This window comes from Labeo rohita, chromosome 8, assembly GCF_022985175.1.
Source record: "Labeo rohita strain BAU-BD-2019 chromosome 8, IGBB_LRoh.1.0, whole genome shotgun sequence".
NCBI classification, from domain to species: Eukaryota; Metazoa; Chordata; class Actinopteri; order Cypriniformes; family Cyprinidae; genus Labeo; species Labeo rohita.
Window position 1 is genome coordinate 34,792,209 of NC_066876.1, and position 19,958 is coordinate 34,812,166.

The window sequence follows — 19,958 nt, forward strand, 5'->3', positions numbered from 1 at the left end:
AAGAGAGGCGTGATACGATACAGACAGGAAGGAGAGCCAGAAGAGAATGCGAAATGGAAAATGAGTGCGTGACTGAGAAAAACAAGACACAAAAGAAAAGCAGGAGGGTGATGTCACAAAAACACACACTAAATGGGGGCGAATGCAAATCCAGATTAAGGGGGGCAGGGTGCAGAGGAGATGACATGCATGTAAATTAACATACAGCATGTTAATATGACGGACGCTTCAGTCTTTCTTTCCCAGACAAACAAAAGAAGCCCCATTAGGGTGAATCTCACAAAAAAAACAGGTTGATATTACATCACAAAATAAAATAATATAATTCGTATAAGAATCTATAAAGAAACTACAATTTTATATGAACATACAATAATTATATTATTTAAAAATAAATTATTATATTACTTTATTATATATTATAAACAGTGATAATAATTTAAAATAATTTTTCTTGATATGAAATTTATTTTATTTTATTGTGAGATTACACCATTTACAAATTAAACTGTGAGTTTCTATTTTTTTTGCAGTATGGTGATGATTTAGTAAATAAATAAAATATTTTTATAAATAAAATAATAAAATTTAGAAAAAAATAAATCTAATAATATATGATATAAAAAGTTTAATTAAATAAAAAATAAAAACAAAAAAATAAATAAAATAAAAGTAAAATAAAATAAAATAAAATAAAATAAAATAAAATAAAATAAAATAAAATAAAATAAAACAAAACAGGTCCTAAAAACATACTTTATTTTTTCAGGGGGGAAATATGGCCACATTTACACACTAAACTGTGAGTTTCTTTCTTTCTTTCTTTTTTTTAACACAGTATGGTGATGAGAATTTAGAAAATAAATCAATCAATCAATAAATCTAATAATATATATTTTTTATACATAAAGGGAAAAAAAAAAATCAAATAAAATAAAATAAAGGAGAATTTAGAAAATAAATAAATCCAATAAAATAAAATAAAATAAAATAAGAATGGTCCTAAAAACATATTTAATTTTTTCAGAGGGGAAATATAGCTGAGACATTTAATTTTTACACACTAGACTGTGAAAGATGTCTGTAGACTCTCAAATTCACAAGTTGCAAATCCATTGGGGCAGTTGTGCACCCCTTGTGCTTGAGTGGCCCCCATGCACCTCGTCTCGTCTGCGATTAGGGGTAATCTCTTAAAAACGACGCTCAATGACAGAACCACAACCTCCCCACCCTCCCTGTGCCCCAAGACCCCCTGCAGCACACACATGGCCAGCCACCTCTAAGACTCCCACACCCCGTGCCTTGAGAGAAGGGAAATCTAAATCCCAGACCGATCTAAATCCGGATTTGCAGATTTCGTTTTTTTACAGGGAGGATTTGATCCCCTTTCCCCCAAATGTTTGGGGTCTTTGCTTCTAAACACCAGCTCAAACATCACAAATGCTCTCGCTTGTCCCGGGATAGCTTATGTGCCATAAGGAACATAGAGGGCCGTCTGTTCATTAACGAATGGGAATTAACCCTTGCACTAAATGTGTTCTGGGAGTAAACAGGCTGAACTAAACCCTGGTGTGCTGTGATATTATGGTTATGTCTATAAACACCAGCAGAGAGAGAATCGTGGACAGAGAGAAAACAGACGCAAAAGGACGGATAACAGACGGTATGAATGATAGTGTGGAGATGGAGAAGGCTTGGAAAAACTCAGTGTTGAAGGACAAAAAAAAAAAAAAAAAAAAAAAAAAAAAAGAACACTTATTTACAGTGAAGCTGAATATACAATGTCCAAAATTAACACTTGCCAGATAAAATTGGCTTTAAGAAGTAGACAAACTGTTGGCCAGTTGGCCGATCACTTTTGAGGAAAAGCAACATAATTCATGGTTTCAATCACTAGCCAAGTAATAATTACAGTCTGACCTTTAACCAAGTTATTCTTTTGTTTTCATATAAGACAAGAAGTGGCAACGCCTATGTGCCAAAAAGACATGATGGCACTCTAACTGTAATGAAATAATGCAAAACAAAGCTTGTTTACGGCTGCAAAGAAACATTACAGTTCACCTCAGGGTTTTTATTGTTGAACAAAACTAAAACTATTAGAAATCCTTAATTGAAAATATGCTGAAATAAAATAAAATATAATAAATAGATGAAATTGAAATGGAAATGCTGCCTTGCCAAATAACTGAAATAAAAGAGGTTTAATCTGAAGTACTAAAATTACATTAAAGTTAAATGGAAATAGATATTTCCAAAAATGTAATAATAAAACAAAAGACAAAAGCACATAATGGCCCACTCTTAATAAAAAATAAATAAATAAAATAAAATAAAATAAAATAAAAATATAAAATAGCTTTTTCAAAATTCTAATAAACACTATAATAATCAAGTGAAATTTCGAAATGCTGCCTTGGCAAATAACTGAAATAAAATAAGTTTAATCTTAAGTACAAAAATTACATTAAAGTTAAATAGAAATATATATTTTTTAAAAATGTAATAATTTAAATGATAAAAGCACATACGAAAGCACATAATGGGCCACTCTTTACAAATAAATTAATAAATAAATAAAAAATAAAATAAAATAAACTGGCTAAATTAAAAACTAAAAATATATAAAAGCTTATTCAAAATCTCAATAAATACTTGAAATTTCGAAATGCTGCCTTGGCAAATAACTGAAATAAAAAAAAAAGATTAGGTTGAAGTACTAAAATTACATTACATAAAATATTACATTAATATTACATAAAAAAAATAATAAAATAAAATAATAATAATAAAAAAAAATAAAATTGACTAAATTGAAAACTGAAAATATATAAAAGCTTATTCAAAATTCTAATAAATACTATAATATTTCAATGAAATTTAGAAACGTTGCCTTGGCAAATAACTGAAATAAAATAAGATTAGGTTGAAGTACTAAAATTACATTAAATTTAAATAGTTTTTTTTAATGTTATAATAAAAATGACTTAAAAAAATAAAAAAATAAATAAAATAAATGTAAAATTTATTAAAAATAAATAAAATAAAATCAAAACAAAAAAATATATATAAAAGCTTATTCAAAATTGTAATAACACTATAAATGTATATAAATAATAATATAATAACACAGGTTCACTTGCCAATAAAAGGTCAAAACTTTTCTGTGGCCCTAAAAAGTATTGCGCTATACTTAAAAATGTTGGAATGCCATTGGATGCATAACAAAATATTAAATCAAGTGCATTTTATTATAAAAGATGGCACAAACACACATTAGATGCAAAACATTTGACACAAAGATCACCAAAACTGTGAAGAGATGCATTTGAAAAAAGCAGACACAGACACTTGTTCTCATGCAGTGACATTCACACATTTAAGTGAATAAAGGATGTAAATACATTGTGATTTCAGGCCAGGTTTTTGCAGAAGGCGGCAGAAGTACTTACGCAGTAAAGAGAGGGCGGCTGCGACAGTGACATTCAGAAGCCAGAGTTTCTTCTGTACCATGGTAAACACTCACATACCATCACACATACCGCACCTGAAACATAATCACACACACATTAGTCAGTTCTGAGGACTCTGTTTAAGATAAGACAACATGACGTATATTTCCTGGTTCAGAGTGTTATGTACTTTAAAGACTTAATCCATTACACACATCATTAGTATTTAAAACTTGCACATTTCCTTATTTGGAAAATCTCACAAGACTTTAAAGAACATGTCCAGGTCATATTTCAATGCGATCATGCAAAAGAACAATTTGTTCACAAATCAGATAACACCAGCCTGCATCATATTTGCTGAAAGAATTCCAATTTGTTTGTTTCTTACAAATTTGACGGTGCTGATTCCAATAACACTGCCTTCAAAAAGCAAAATATGATGCATTTTGTAGCAGTTTTGCTTTTGAGAACCATCTGTAAGGTAAAGAAGTCTTGAATTATCCGCAAATCTTTAAAAACTTCCACAAAAAATTCCTGTCTTCCTCTGAGCCCAGCCACTATTTGTTCAATTCTTAGCGGATCTTCACATGTATGAATGATTGAGAAGATTTTATTTTATGCTCTTTGTGGAAACTTTTGACTGCTTCGGATAAGCGCATTAAAGCTGAAACGTGTATAATAATATAATGCTTGTTTTGTGGGGGGGAGGACATGATGTAAAGGTTTTACTGCTATTGCATTGAATTCAGCATCATCAAATTAGGTAAACTGAGGCCTTTTTGCAAAATCAGCAGAAATTATTATTCTGTGTAATTGTTATTTTAGTATTATTGAGATACTTTTATAGTTTTAATTATTTTAAATTATTTTTCATTTTTATATTTTTCATTTTAATGTTAGTTAATATTTTAGTCAATTTGTTGTGCGTTTTTGTCATTTCTATTATTTTTTTCCTATATCGATTTTAACTATTTTTATTTCAGCAAATAGTTTTATTAAAATAGACTTTAATATATTTCAACTCAACTTTCCATACTTTCCATGGAGAACTATACATGTTAGGGTACAGTTACACAACAACTATGTATTAAAAACGGAAATATTTTTCATTTGATTTTTGCATTGAAGCCCATTTCAAAAAATATTAAAATATTAAAATAAAAAGGTAATTGCGACTTTTTCATCTCTCAATTCAGAATTTTTTTCTTGCAATTCTGAGTTTACATCTCGCAATTCTGACTTTTTTTCAGATGTGAACTCGCAATTGCAAGTTATAAAGTCAGAATTGTGAAATATAAACTTGCAAATCTGAGAAATGAAGTCAGAATTGTATATATACACAAACTCACAGTTGCAAGTTATAATATCAGCACTACGTGATAAACTTGCAATTGTGAGAAAAAAACTCAGAACTGCAAGATTTAAACACAATTCTGACAACATATAATTTTTTTCACCCCTCAGAATTGGATTTTATAATTTGCAATTGCAAGTTTATATCTCACAATTCTAAGAAAAAATTGTGAGAAAAAAAAAGAATAGCGAGATACAAACTTGCATTTGCAAAAAAACAAAAAAAAACAAAAAAAAAAACACAACAACTCAGAATTGAGTTATCTTGTAATTTTTAATAATCTTGTTTTATCTTACAGTATATTAAATTCAGACTTTATTTCTCGCAATTGCGAGTTTACATCCTGTTATTCTGACCTTTTTTTTTTTTTTTCGCAATTGTGAGTTTATCACACAATTCTGAGAAAAAAATCATAATTGTGAGAAAAAAGCCAGAATAGCGAGATATAAACTCGCAATTGCGAGAAAAAAAAGTTTAGTTGCGAGTTGACTTGACTTTTTTTCAGAATTGTGAATTAAAACTCAGAATAACGAGATATAAATTTGCAATTGTGAGAAAAAAAAAGTCATAATTGTGAGAAAAAAGCCAGAAAAGCAATATAACTCGCAACTGCGAAAAAAAATAATTGCAAGTTATCTTGCAACTCTTATATCCTATATATTTTATCTTACAGTATATTCAATTCTGACTTCATTTCTCGCAATTGTGAGTTTGCATCCCGTTATTCCGACTTTTACTTCGCAATCGTGAGTTTATTTCACGCAATTCTGAAAAAAAGTAATAATTAAATAATTGTGTAAATAATTAAATAATTGTGCAATAAGTAAATAATTGTGAGAAAAAAAATCCGGAATAACGAGATAAAAACTCGCAAATGTGTGAAAAAAGTCCTAACTGTGAGAAAAAAGCAAGAATAGCGAGACATAAACTCGCAATTGTGAGAAAAAAAGTCAGAATTGCAAGTTTTTATTTTGCAATTCTTATTTCTTTGTGTCTAGACGACAACACTGTTAAAACGATTCTCTTTTACACAAACCTACAAAAATGTCTAAAAAGTCATAATTGTGAGTTTTATCTTACATCTTATATTTTATCTTATATTAAATTCTGACTTTATATCTCGCAATTGTGAGTTTATATCCCGCAATTCTGAAAAAAAGGAGAGTCAACTCGCAATTGCAAGAAAAGTCGTCCAAATTATGAGATTAAAAAGTCACAGTTACCTCTTTTTATTAATTATTCACTGGCAGAAACATAGTTTTGTGTCCAGACGACAACATCGTTAAAACGATTCTCTTTTACACGAACCTACAAAAACGTCTAAAAATGCTGTGTGATGCATGCCAGACCAGTCATGCTACTTTGTAAAGAAACACTATGCATGTTTGCACATAACTATAGACTGAACAAATAATACGCTTTCACAAATGTGTTTTTGAATCCTTTTTAACAAACTGCATTTTCAAGCCTCTAAAATGCTGTTGTCATGTAAAATAAATGGCAGAAATACTTAAAGTTTTTTATTTATAGTTGAAAAAGGATGTGTGTAAACAGTCCCTCAAATTTGACTTAAAAATACTTAAATTTGGGTCTATTCATCACACAAGACCAGCTCCTTCTCTACTGAAAATGTGTGTGCAGTTTGCAATACTTAAGAGAACCAGTAAGAGAAAATCATGATTTTTGTTTTCAGGTTTCAGTAAAAACATTTTAACTACAAAAATACAGCAATTCTGAATGTTTTTATCTAAAAACAACAGATAACCATCATGAATCATCTCCTTGTTATCTCAAACATCACCCGACAGTGACCCAGAAAGCAAACACACCCTGTGGTTTACAATAATCAACTCTGCGCGCCGTTCAATATATCTCTCCAGTATTGTGGAGGAGTTTCCCTGCAAAGGGCCTGGAAATGAAAGCAGAGGTTGTTTAATACAGCGCTGGCAAACCTCCACTCGTATGATTGAGCACCTGAGAGCAGCAAAATCCCCCCAACCCATCTCCCACGTCGACCATTCAAAGCCACTAATACCAGCTTATTACTTTAAGTTAATTAAAGCCCAAGTCGAAGGGGGAGGCTATTTTAGGAAGCCATGCGCAAAGACGAAAAGCATGCAAATGCATTTAGCTTTGGTTTTGTCTTTCTGCACACATTTATAAAAAAGAGAACGCAATGGTAGAGGTAACAGATTTGGTGATTGCATTCGCTCTGGCTTGTCAAACTGGTCAGGGGAACATAAATCTCTCATCTCCATTCTTTCCAGCCCAAATCACAAGACAGATTTCCATAATGGAGTGGAAAGTTATTGGCTGAGGAGTCTCAGAACAACCGCAGGTATGAAATAAACCACACACTTCTGCTGTTTCCACATCAATATCCTCCGTTTGGAAATTTCAGAGTGTGAAATTGCCTTTGGTGTCTAGAAAAAATCCTTTTCAAAAAGGGAAGTGTGTATTTTGTTACTAATAAAATATTCTTTCCTATCCGATTTTGACAAGGAGCACAAATGGTGCAGGATGAGTTACGGCGCTTTGGTTTGGGATTGTTCAAATCACTAACCACAACTATGAGCAACAGCAAATGTGATGCTTTACTTATCAAACGGCACTTACCAACAAACTGCTGTAGGAAATACCGCATGAGTGAAGTCATACTGTAAATAAACTGTTTGAAAGTTCAGTTTATGCAGGATACGGCCTTGCTAAGGTCGTATGAACACACAAAGATAAAGGTTTTTATAGGCATTCATGGTCCATGAAGAAAATGTAACATTTTCAATTAACAAAAGGTTCTTTAGATGATTAAAATGTCCTTCAGACAAAAGAATTACAGTCTTAAAAAATAAAGGTTCTTCATTTGGAACCAATGATTCCATCAATAGAATTTCTCCAGGTTCTTTAAAATTTCAAAATGTTCTTCACACTAAGAAAAAACTGTTCTTTAAAAAACCAAAAATGGTTCTTCTATGACGTCCGCTGCACAAAACCTCTTTGAAACATTTATTTTTAAAAGATCCAAAAGTCACAACCAAGGTTATAATGCCTCTGTTCTGGGGTCAGTGCTTATCTTCCTGTATAAAAGGCTCAAACAGGTTTTGGGCTGCATGAACTGATCTTGAAACCGGCCTTGAGAGGTGACAGATGAGGGCAGGGCATTGTGTGCCTCTGCGTGGAGTCTCTTACCAGTCAAGCTGTTGAACAAGGCCTCCTTGTGAAAGTGTCTTTCAGAGAGAGGAGTGCAAGCAGTGAAAGACAGACAGAGAGCAAAGCCTGCACGTCAGAAAGAGACTGTCTGCCCCACAGGACTCCAGGTGTGTCCTCATAGGGCTAAAAGTATTAAACGTTGCAACAAAAGTCAAGAATTTGTGCTCTGTGGCGAGACTTGAAACCACATTTTAAGCACTAGGGGGAAGAAATGTCTTCATTTAACAATAAATCATTTAAAAATCCATACTGGTTAACCACTAATGTGAATATTTGTGGAAACACAACTTGATAATTATAAGAAAGTTTCTTAAGCAGCAATACTAGAATGATTTCTGAAGGATCATGTGACACTAAAGACTGGAGTAATGATGCTGAAAATTCAGCTTTGCATCATAGAAATAAATAACATTTTAATATATATTTAAATGGAAAACAGTTATTTTAAATTGTAATAATATTTCAGAATATTGCTGTTTTTACTGTATTTTTGATCAAAATGCAAGCAGTGAAAAAGACAGAGCAACGGCTGTGTATTAGAAAGAGTACTTTCCTAGAAAAGTGAAGAACTTGTGCTCTGTGGCAAGACTGAACCCACTTTTTTAAGGAGTGGAAGAACAAAATGTCCCAATTTAAGAATAAATCATTAAAAAAATGTATTGGTTGACCTCTAATGTGATTTTTTTGTGGAAATGTCCAACTCAAGTCTATTGTCCTGTTGTGTAGAACATAAAAAGAAATACAATACTCATACTATACAAAGGTTTGGGATCAGTATGATATTTTTTGAAAGAAATTATACTTTAATTCAGCAAGGATGCATTAAATTAATCAAAAGTGACAGTAAATATTACACTTATACATTTATAATGTTACAAAAGATTTCTATTTCAAATAATTGCTGTTCTTTTAAACTTTCTATTTATCAAAAAATCTTGGAAATGAAATGTATCATGGTTCCTACTTAAATATTAAGCATAACAATGTTCTAAACATTGAAAATAATAATCAGAAATGTTTCAGCAAATCAGCATATTACAATGATTTCCAAAGGATCGTGTGATACTTAAGACTGGAGTAATAATACTGAAAAATCAGCTTTTCATCATAGAAATAAATTACATTTTAATATATATTTAAATGGAAAACAGTTATTTTAAATTGTAATAATATTTCAGAATATTGCTGTTTTTACTGTATTTTTGATCAAAATGCAAGCAGTGAAAAAGACAGAGCAACGGCTGTGTATTAGAAAGAGTCCTACTTTGCAACAAAAGTCAAGAAATTGTGCTCTGTGGCAAGACTGAAACCACATTTTAAGGACTGGAAGAACAAAATGTCCTAGGTTAAGAATAAATCATTAAACAAACAAACAAAAAAAACCTCTAATGTGATTTTTTGATGATATTTTGTGGAAATGTCTGTGTCTCTGTTACGTGGAACATAAAAAGAAAAGGGATACAATACTTAATACTCACACTGTACAAAAGTTTGGGTTCAGCATGATTTTTTTTTTAAAGAAATTATACTTTAATTCAGCAAGGATGCATTAAATTAATTAAAAGCGACAGTAAAGGCATTTATACTGTTACAAAAGACTTTTATTTCAAATAAATGCTGCTCTTTTAAACTTTCTATTTATCAAAAAATCCTGGAAAAGAAACATATCATGGTTTCTACTAAAATATTATCCAGAATAACTGTTCTAAACATTGAAAATGATCATCAGAAATGTTTCTTGAGCAGCAAATCAGCACATTACAATGATTTCTGAAGGATCATGTGACACTGAAGACTGGAGTAATGATGCTGAAAATTCAGCTTTGCATCACAGAAATAAATTACATTTTAAAATGTATTACAATTGAAAACAGTTATTTTAAATTGTAATAATATTTCACAATAGTACTATTTTTAATCAAATAAATGCAGCTTTGGCAAGCAGAAGAGACATTTTTCTAAAAAAAAAAAAAAAAAAAAAAAAAAGGTATGGTTTTTCAGCAGCTGTTATTTGTTATAACATTATAAATGTCTTTACTGCCACTTCTGACCTATTTAATGCATCCTCACTAAATAAAATATTCATTTCTTTGAAAAAAAAATATTACAGACCCCAAACTTTTGACCAGTAGTGAATATTTTGGAGATAATCACATAACTGCAAATGATAAACCAACATGACACACTCTAATCTGAGTGACATGCTTTAACCGCATGAACATTTCTCAAAATGAACCTTTACCATCTTCAAGAAGCAAACCCTCAAAACAGATGCTTTAGATGGTGAATAACGGCTCCAGACTGTCTCAAGGCATGATGGTACATGCTCTGCAAACTGTCTGATCTTTGGTCTTGGCCTTGACTGGCAGAGGCACTTAATAAGACGTCTTCAGCACATCCAAAGCCAAAATAACCACACTGCCACTTGCTGTTTCGTGCTAAACCGTTCAAACCGGTTAAGACCTGTACCATCTGTTACTGACCTAAGTGTGTCTACTTGGACCGGCTTTAGCAGATAACAGACCATCTCAATCTAGTTGGCACACCTCTGGAGTTTCAGGCTGATCTGCTTTGATAGTTCACAGCCTCAATTGACTAATTGAATGAAGTAATATGACACAGTTACTGAAGATCAATATATCTCCATGCAATATAAATATACCACTGATGCCTTATTTTACATGCTTGTAAAATCTCCAAGTCTGCCATCTCTTCAATTAAATTAGCCTACCAATAACATTTTAGATGTAAGTACTGCAGCCAAAGCTGTTGGCTGGGCTACTTGCCATTTTGATCGCATTAGGAGCAATATGTTAGAGTTATTCTCTCACCATAAGGTACTCTGACAAATGTGTTTGTGTTAGGTGTATATTTCTGAAGGTGATGCCCTAAACACGTTTTAGAGTATTAAAAGGTGAACAGGTCATCAGAAAGCAGAAGTTTGCATCTTCTTGATCAGGGATCAAATGTCAAATGAGGTGGTTTACTCGTCTGGTGAGGATAACACCTGTTCAGTGCACAAATGCATTAAGAAACACACATGCAACTCCTACTAAAGCTTCTAATAGAGCAAATAGAGTTGTTTAACACTGAAATCTGTGATTATATTAGCCACTGTCCTTTCTAATGTCCAATAAAGTTCTTGCACAAAAATAAATAAATAAATAAATACAATGTTGTAAATCAGTGTTGTTGTTAACTAAAACTAAAATGATTTTTGTTAATTGAAATTAAAACAAAAAAATGAAAAATATGCACAATCAAAAGCAAATATAAAAAATGGAATGTAAATGTTGAAATGTTTCCTTTGAAACACTAAAATAAGCAATTGAAATATAACGCTTTAGAAATATTTTTAAAAAACAAATAAAAATATCACAAGAATATAACAAATATAAAATTAATAAAAAATAAAGTGAAGTAATAATAATAATAATAATATAATGATAAAGTAATCAAAATATATAAAAATAAAAAGTAATAGGATAAAAATAATTATAACTGAATAAACCTTTATTTTTCACAAAACATTTACAAAAAATTAAAAATATGCACTATCAAACGCAAAAAAGTATACATATATACATATACATATATATACATATATATATATATATATACATATATTTATATATATATATATATATATATATATATATATATACACATATATATATATATTTATATATATATATATATATATATATATAAAACTAACTGAAATATATTGAAATTTGAAGCATTAAAATAAGTAAGCTAAAATTTAAATAAACATAACTATTTCGAAATATTTTTAAAACATACAAATAATACAAGAATATAAAAATAATAAGAAAATAAATTAAAATGATAAAAATAAAATGATAAAATAAAATATATACAAATAAAAAGTAATAGTATAAAAATTATAACTGAATAAAATTGTTTTTTTTTTACAAAAGTGTTTACAAAAAAAAATTGCACCATCAAAAGCAAATATAAAATATAAAAAAAGCCTAAATGAAAATGTTGACATGTTTCCTTTCCAACTAACTGAAATAGGCTAAGGTTTGAAGCATTAAAATAAGTAAATGAAATAAAACTTAATTTGAAACAAAAAATAAAAAAAATAAAAACTATTTAGGAATATTTTCAAAAAACAAATAAAAATAAAATAATAACAAAATTAATAAATTGAAAGGATAATAATAAAATAATCAAAACATTCAAATAATAAGATTAAAACTTTAATTTTTCCAAAAACGTTTACAAAAAAAAATAAAAATATGCACTCAATCAAAAGCAGAACTGCATATAAAAAGATCTTCTGAGATAAAGTAACAGTGTATTCCTCGAAGTCTAACTGCACCTTAATTTTTTGTTTATTTACATTCTTTCTAATGTTACAATCAGATGGTAATTTTAACACTTTCGCTGAGCACCGTCATGTATGATTGTATTTATTTACTTATTTATTTTCTAATTGTTTACATATTGTTATATTTTTCAACGTTATTCTCATATGCAAGTGTCACATAAACATAACTCTTTTGTGCATATAAAAACAGAGGTTAAAAAGAAAGAAAGAAAACTCTTTCTGAAAGCTTCTGCATGGGAATCATGCAAACATCACTGAGGCCCATCATGTGAGAGCAGCTCCTGTGAGCTCTGAAATACAGGCAGATGAAAGGTAAATCACTGTACACCTGCTCTTTGCTGGAGTGAATAGTGTGGACAGCGAGTCGCAGACACGGCTTGATTAGCAGCTGTATTATGCTGCAGCTAATCCTGGATGATCCAGGCTGCCACAGGGCTCCAGCACAGGCCAAGCCGAACGACCCGGTCAGAGGAAGAACAGTAAGCCAGCAATCTTGCTCTGGCATTATGATGACATTTCTAGGGGTGGATGAACATTAACAGTGGAAAAATCATGCCAATAAGCTAAGAAACTGAATGTGCCATTGCATTTAACAATTAAGCATGTTTCATTTCATAAAATCAACAATAAATGAAACTAGAGATTGATCAGTGTGTGTTTTTCAGTAGATGAAGCCAGAGAGCAGTATGGCCAATATAAAAGAATATAAAATGAATTAAAAAGTAGATTTTGCAACGCCATTAATCATTTCAAAATGGCATAATTTGGAGTTTCCCTTGAATACCATTACTTCCTTCAGGCCACAACATCAAGCTCCACTGAGACTCCTGCTTTCATAAAGCTTTGCAAAGTGAAACATCATTCTGTACCTGGATAAACACCAACTTCTTGTCTAGGTAAGCAGTTAATGAGGGCTCATTAGATCTTTTTTCCCATTTGTACCACCTTTCTCGCATTAGCAGCCCTCAGGGAAGGTTTATTCCGATCTGTACCTACTCATATAGCACTTATGACGGTAATCACGGCTAACAAAAACCAGACCGAATGGTAATGATGATGTTGACATGTGCAGACCAGCCAGTGGCAGTAAAGCACAACATCTGGGACCGCAGGAAATCTTTAGTAGCATCTTGGCAAGAACCTGGCACAAAACAAGTGCGGAAATATAACTTGATGACATGATATCTATTAAACACCCGTGGGAGCCCCGCTGCCAAATACAGCTCAAGTGGCTTTGTTTTCTCTCCAGTGGAGATATTTTGACTCTCAAATCCAATGAAACTACCACCACCCAGGTAGAACTGTGAGGTAAAACCCTCAAACCTGGTCTTGTGACTTTGCCATGCATGAACAAGACATGATTTGTATTACCCTGAGTCCACACAATAGCTCCATTTACAGATTGCAGAAGCACTAACAAACATAATCTCCTTCAAATTCATTCTTTTGCTTTTAGCTGCAAAAGCCTGATCTGATAAAGTCTGAACTAAAGGAAAACTACTTAACAAAGGTCAGTTATAGTAAAGACATGATGATGTAAAGCATGCAACATGCAAGTAATTGCGACTTTTTATCTTACAGTTCTGACTTTTTTCTTGCAAGAATTACAGGTTTACATCTTACAATTCAGACTTTTTTCCCCTCAGTTGTTCTACAATTCTGGAATTTGCAGGAAAATGTCAAAATTGCAAGCTGACTTTTTTTTCCGCCAAGAACTGGATTTTGCAGAACTTGCAATTCCAATTATGAAACATACACTCAGATACACTCTCACATACACTTGCGAGAAAAATGTCAGAATTGCAAGGTAAAAAGTCCAAATGCAACCAAAAAGTCAAAATTGTGAGATATAAACTTAGAATGGCAACAAAAAAAGTCAGAATTGTGAGATAAAAAGTCGCAAATGCAGCCAAAAAGTCAAAATTGTGAGATATAAACTCAAAATTGCAAGGAAAAAGGTCAGAATTGTGAGATATACAGTAAAATTTAGAATTGTGAGAAAAAAGTCGCAAATGCAAAAATTCAGAAATGCAAGAAAAATAGTCTCAAATGGAACAAAAAGTAAAAAATTGTGATATAAACTCAAAATTGCAAGGAAAAAAGTCAGAATTGTGAGATACAGTAAACTCAGAATTGTAAGAAAAAAGTCAGAATTGCGAGATAAAAAGTCACAAATGCAACAAAAAAACTTAAAACTGAGATACAAACTCAGAATTACAAGGAAAAAAGTCAGAATTTTGAGATACACAGTAAAATTTAGAATTATGAGAAAAAAAGTCAGAATTGCGAGATAAAATGTTGCAAATGCAAAAAAAAGTCAGAATTGTGAGGAAAAAGTCAGAATTGCGAGATAAAAAGGTTGCAAATGCAACAAAAAGTCTGTATTGTGAGATAAGTTGAAAATGCAAGAAAAAAGTCAGAACTGTGAGGAAAATAGTCGCAAATGCAAAGAAGTCAGAATTTTGAGATTTACAGTAAACTCAGAATTGTGAGAAAAAGTCAGAATTGTGAGGTAAAAAGTTGCAAATGCTAGAAAAAAAAATTTAATTGCGAGGAAAAAATTAAAAATTGCAAAAATATCAGAACTGTGAGATATACAGTAAAATTTAGAATTGTGAGAAAAAGTTAAAAATGCAAGAAAAAAGACAGAATTGTGAGATAAAATGTAGCAAATGCAAGAAAAAAGTTAGAATTGTGAGGAAAAAGTCAGAACTGCAAGATAAACAGGTTACAAATGCAACAAAAAGTCCGTATTGTGAGACAAGTTGCAAATGCCAAAAAAAAAAGAGAACTGTGAGAAACATATTCACAAATGCAAAGAAGTCAGAATTTTGAGATTTACAGTAAAGTCAGAATTGTGAGGTAAAAAGTTGCAAATGCAAAAAAAAAAAAAAAAAATTTACTGATCAAGCACTGTTTACAAGCCAAAACAGTCCAAATCAGTTCTAGATATAATCTAGATATATATTATGGACTCATATTATGGAAGCAATGGTTTCTGCAAATTTTCATTTTGTACTACTGGAACAAGATGCTGAAAAAGTGGGCAGACAATGCTGAACTCTCTAGTGAAACTTGCTTTAGGAAACACCTCTAGTTATGGCTTTGAGAAGAACAAACAGCAAGAGAACAATAAAATACTTAAAGGTATCAAGATAACAATGATGGCATTTGTTATCCTTGTGACCTTTGCTCTCACAGCAGCTGTGTGTATCATCACAACAGTGTCTAATGTGGGTCAATCATATCTGATTCAACAGCGTATACGAGCATGAGCACAACATAAGGTGAGTCAGTAAAGCGTATTGACGTTTGACCCTCACCGCTCACTCTAGTCCAGGTTAAGCCACACATTGTTAGGCATGACCCAGTGACCAAAGTATACCACAAACTAATCCAAGTGCAACTGGTTAAACAGCTTTAGTCAGCTTCCGCAAGGATGTGTTTGGCAAACAGATTGTAAAGAAATTTATATTCACATAGCGCAGCACCCATTCTGTCTCTGAAATATAGCTCTCTTATCTCTTGACATATATATATATGGAAACTACAACATAACATTGATAAAAATGCACATCAAGATCAAATAAATCCAAGCAGGAACTACACTAGAAGGACACACAGCTGATATAGGTCATATGAGGTAATAATGTATAATAAATCCTAAGTGACACAACAAAATCTCACTGAACGTCACAATATGCTACAAATAATAAACAAGTAGGGTTAAAATAAAAACAAGGCATTAAAAAAAAAAAGCAACTCAGAGTTTTGTGTTTGTCAGATCTTGACAGCCATGTGAAACCTAGAATTTAATAATAAACAAATAAATAAACATTCTTAGATATTACAACTAAATAACTATTATAAATAATAGTAATAATAATAATAATAATAATAATAATATACACACACAAACTATATTAATCATTTAAAACTTTAATTTGTGTTTTTCTAATGATTTAATTTTTTTATTAAATTAATTATATATTTTTATGTATATTTATATTAATATAAAATAATATAGTGCAAATGTTTTTTTTGACAACCATGTCAAACGAAGAGTTTGAGTAAAATAAATAAATAAATAAATCTTTTTTAGATATTAAATATAATATAATATAATAATATATATATATATATATATATATGTGTGTGTATGTTTATATTAAATATAAACATACAAAATAGTGTAAATGTTTTTCAATGTTGACAACCATGTGAAACCAAGAGTCAAATAAATAAATATAAACAAACAAACATATATATTTGAATTACCTATTACCTAGTAAATTATCCTTATTTTACTTCTATAAATATTTAAACAATATTCTGTATTTATGGAAAACCACTTAAATAGCCAAAGTGCCCCTTTAAATATAATAGTATTACTAAATAATAAAATAAAATAAGTGTAATATACTATATTAATTGTTGTAAAAACGATTAATGTTTTTCAGATGAAACCAAGAATTTAATAATAAACAAATAAATAAACATTCTTAGATATTACAACTAAATAACTTTTACAAAATAATAATAATAATAATAATAATATATACACATATTAAATATATATTAGTTTATTTATATTAGATATAAACTAAGATATAAAATAATATACCATAAATGTTTTTTAGTAATAAAGTATAATAGTAAAATAAATAAATACATTTTTAGATACAAGTAAAAATAATTTTTTTTAGATATTAAACATAATATATTCATATGCATTTTTATATTAAATATAAATATACAATATAGTGTAAATGTTTTAGATGTTGACAACCATGTAAAACCAAGAGTAAAATAAATAAATTTATTTTAAAAATAAAATAAATTAAATAAAAAATTAAATAAAGTAAATAAATAAGTAAATATAAACAAACAAACACATATTGGAATTACTTATTACCTAGTAAATTCTCCTTTTTTTATTTCTATAAATAGCCAAAGTGCCCCTTTAAATATAATAGCATTACTAAATAATAAAATAAGTGTAATATAATAATAATAATAATAATAATAATAATAATGTACACACATACTCAAACTATATTAATTGTTGTAAAAATGATTAACTTTATTTACAAATTTGTGTTTTTCAGATCTTGACACCCATGTGAAACCAATAATTTAATAAATAATTAATAAATGAAAATAACTAAATACTTTTAGCTATTTAATATATATTTATGACATGTAAACTCAGATATACTGTAAAAGAATATAGTGTAAATATTTTTATTTGTTGACAACCATGTCAAACCAAGAGTTTAATAAGTAAATAAGTAAATAAATACATAAATTAAAAATTAAAAATTAGATATAGAAGTACGAAATATTTATTAGATAATAAATATACAATTTATTTTGATGTATATCTACATTAAATATAAATATACAATATGATGTAAATGTTTTAGATGTTGACAACCATGTAAAACCAAGAATTAAATAAATAAATATACAAATAAATACTTTTTTTTTTTTTTAAAGATATTTGAATTACCTATTACCTAATAGTTTCTTTATTTTTCTTCCAATTTTACATTTATGGAAAACTACCTGAATAGTCAAAGTGCCCCGTTAAACATAACAGTATTACTAATAATAGCCTACTATAAAATAAAAAAGGAAGCATTCATCTAATGCAGGTGATTTTTTAAGCAGGTTTTAAGCAAACTTTTCTGTAGTTTAATTAAGTACTCTAATTGAGGTGTCAGTTTTGGACAAGACTGATATCCAGCATGTCCAGCTCTGGTCAGACACACTGTGTGCTGGTCATTGTTCTCATGAGAAACACTGGACCTCACATGCACCCCAGAAAACACACTTTTTAAACAGAAATCAAGCTCTTCATGCAAACAAACACCATCTTCAGATGTTGCATGCAAGATACAAGCATCATAATTCAACAAGAAGACGCAAACATATGAAGGGCATCTCTGATATATGAATTATGTATGTTGATAATAACATCTGCTGGCGCAAACGATTGCAATCTGTCTACTTATACATGCATGTGTGTGTCTTTTACCTTTTTGAGGCACTTGACTGGTGATTAAATGAAGGTGTCACTCCATCAATGCTTTATGCATTTTCCTCCACTTGAAAGATGAGAGATATTCCGCAAAAACACTGAAAATATTCTTAAAAGTACTTTAGAAATCGTTTGAAAAGGCTTAATATTAAAACCAGAGCCCGAGTGTCGTTAATGTTACTGTGAATCCAGCGGCTCTTTAAAACTCCACGTACTTTGATGGTCAGGAAAGCAGGTTTGATTCCAGCGTGGAAAACGTAAGTTCCATGGGTTTGTTCGCACGTTAAACCTGTCGTCTGCGTTAAACTGTGTTGTTGTTGTTTGGCGTCCATTCAGCTTCTCCTCCAAACTGAAGTAAATATCCTCCTCGTGTGCGTGAAGTTTCCCGCGGTCTCCAGAGTCTCTCTGTTTCAGTGCAGTAACTCACATGATTGTTTGGCGTTACAAGCACGGACAGTGTGAAACACGCTGAAACATTGTAGCGCTGCTGCTCAAACACACACCTCTCTCTCTCTCTCTCTCTCTCTCTCTCTCTCTCTCTCTCTCTCTCTCTCTCTCTCTCTCTCTCTCTCTCTCTCTCTCTCTCCTTTCTGCTCATTGTAAGAGGAAAAAAGTTTTGGCCATTTGTCATAGTTTGGAACACGACAAAAATAATGTTTGGAGCACAATTAATATAGCGAAAAATAAATAAATTAATTAATTAAAAGATTTTTTTATTATACGATGAATTATAATTATTTATTGTAATGAAATAGTTTAATTGTTATAATAATTATATATAATAAATATTTAAAATAATTTTATTTTTTTCAGATAGATAGACAGATAGAAACAGATATTCATGCCTGATATCCGATAGTTGATTTTTACCAATAAATTATCATTAAAAAGAACAATTCTTTTGTAACATTGTAATGAAATATTATATATATATATATATATATTGTAACATTGTAATGAAATATTTTCCCATTATATATATATATATATATATATATATTTCTAATAAATATAATGAATAATTCTAAGAAATATGTATTTTTGTTCAGGTAGATATAAACACAGATATTCATGCCTGACAACCAATAAATAGTTGATTTTTACCAATAAAGTATCATTAAAAAGAACTAAAATATTTTTGTAATATTGTAATGAAATATTTGAAAATATTATAATAATGATATAAATAAATATTTATTTTTATTATATATATATATATATATATATATATATATATATATATATATTCTAATAATAAATATTTCTAAGAAATATATATTTTTGTTTAGGCAGATAGATATAAACATCAGTATTTATGTCTGATAACCAAAAAATAGTTGATTTTTAACAATAAATTATCATTAAAAAGAACTAAAATATTTTTGCAATATTGTTATGAAATATTTTAAATTATTACAATAATTATATAACTAAATATTTATTTTTTAATAATAAATATATATATTTCTAATAAATAAAATAAATATTTCTAATAAATATATATTTTTGTTCAGGTAGATGGATATAAACACAGATATTCAT

At 29.7% G+C, this 19,958-nt stretch overlaps 1 protein-coding gene across 2 annotated transcripts in view; it reads right to left on the bottom strand.

The window, feature by feature from the left end:
- Positions 1–18,911, bottom strand: part of igsf9b (immunoglobulin superfamily, member 9b) — a 64,935-nt gene extending 46,024 nt beyond the window's left edge. For both annotated transcript variants that reach the window (XM_051117889.1, XM_051117888.1), the window contains exons 1-2: positions 18,414–18,911; positions 3,453–3,547 (exon numbers count right to left, since the gene is read on the bottom strand). In XM_051117889.1, coding sequence (XP_050973846.1) covers positions 3,453–3,513 — 61 coding nt within the window. In that variant the 5' untranslated portion in view covers positions 3,514–3,547; positions 18,414–18,911. The remainder of the gene's footprint in view (positions 1–3,452; positions 3,548–18,413) is intronic.
- Between the last annotated feature and the right edge of the window lie 1,047 nt (positions 18,912–19,958).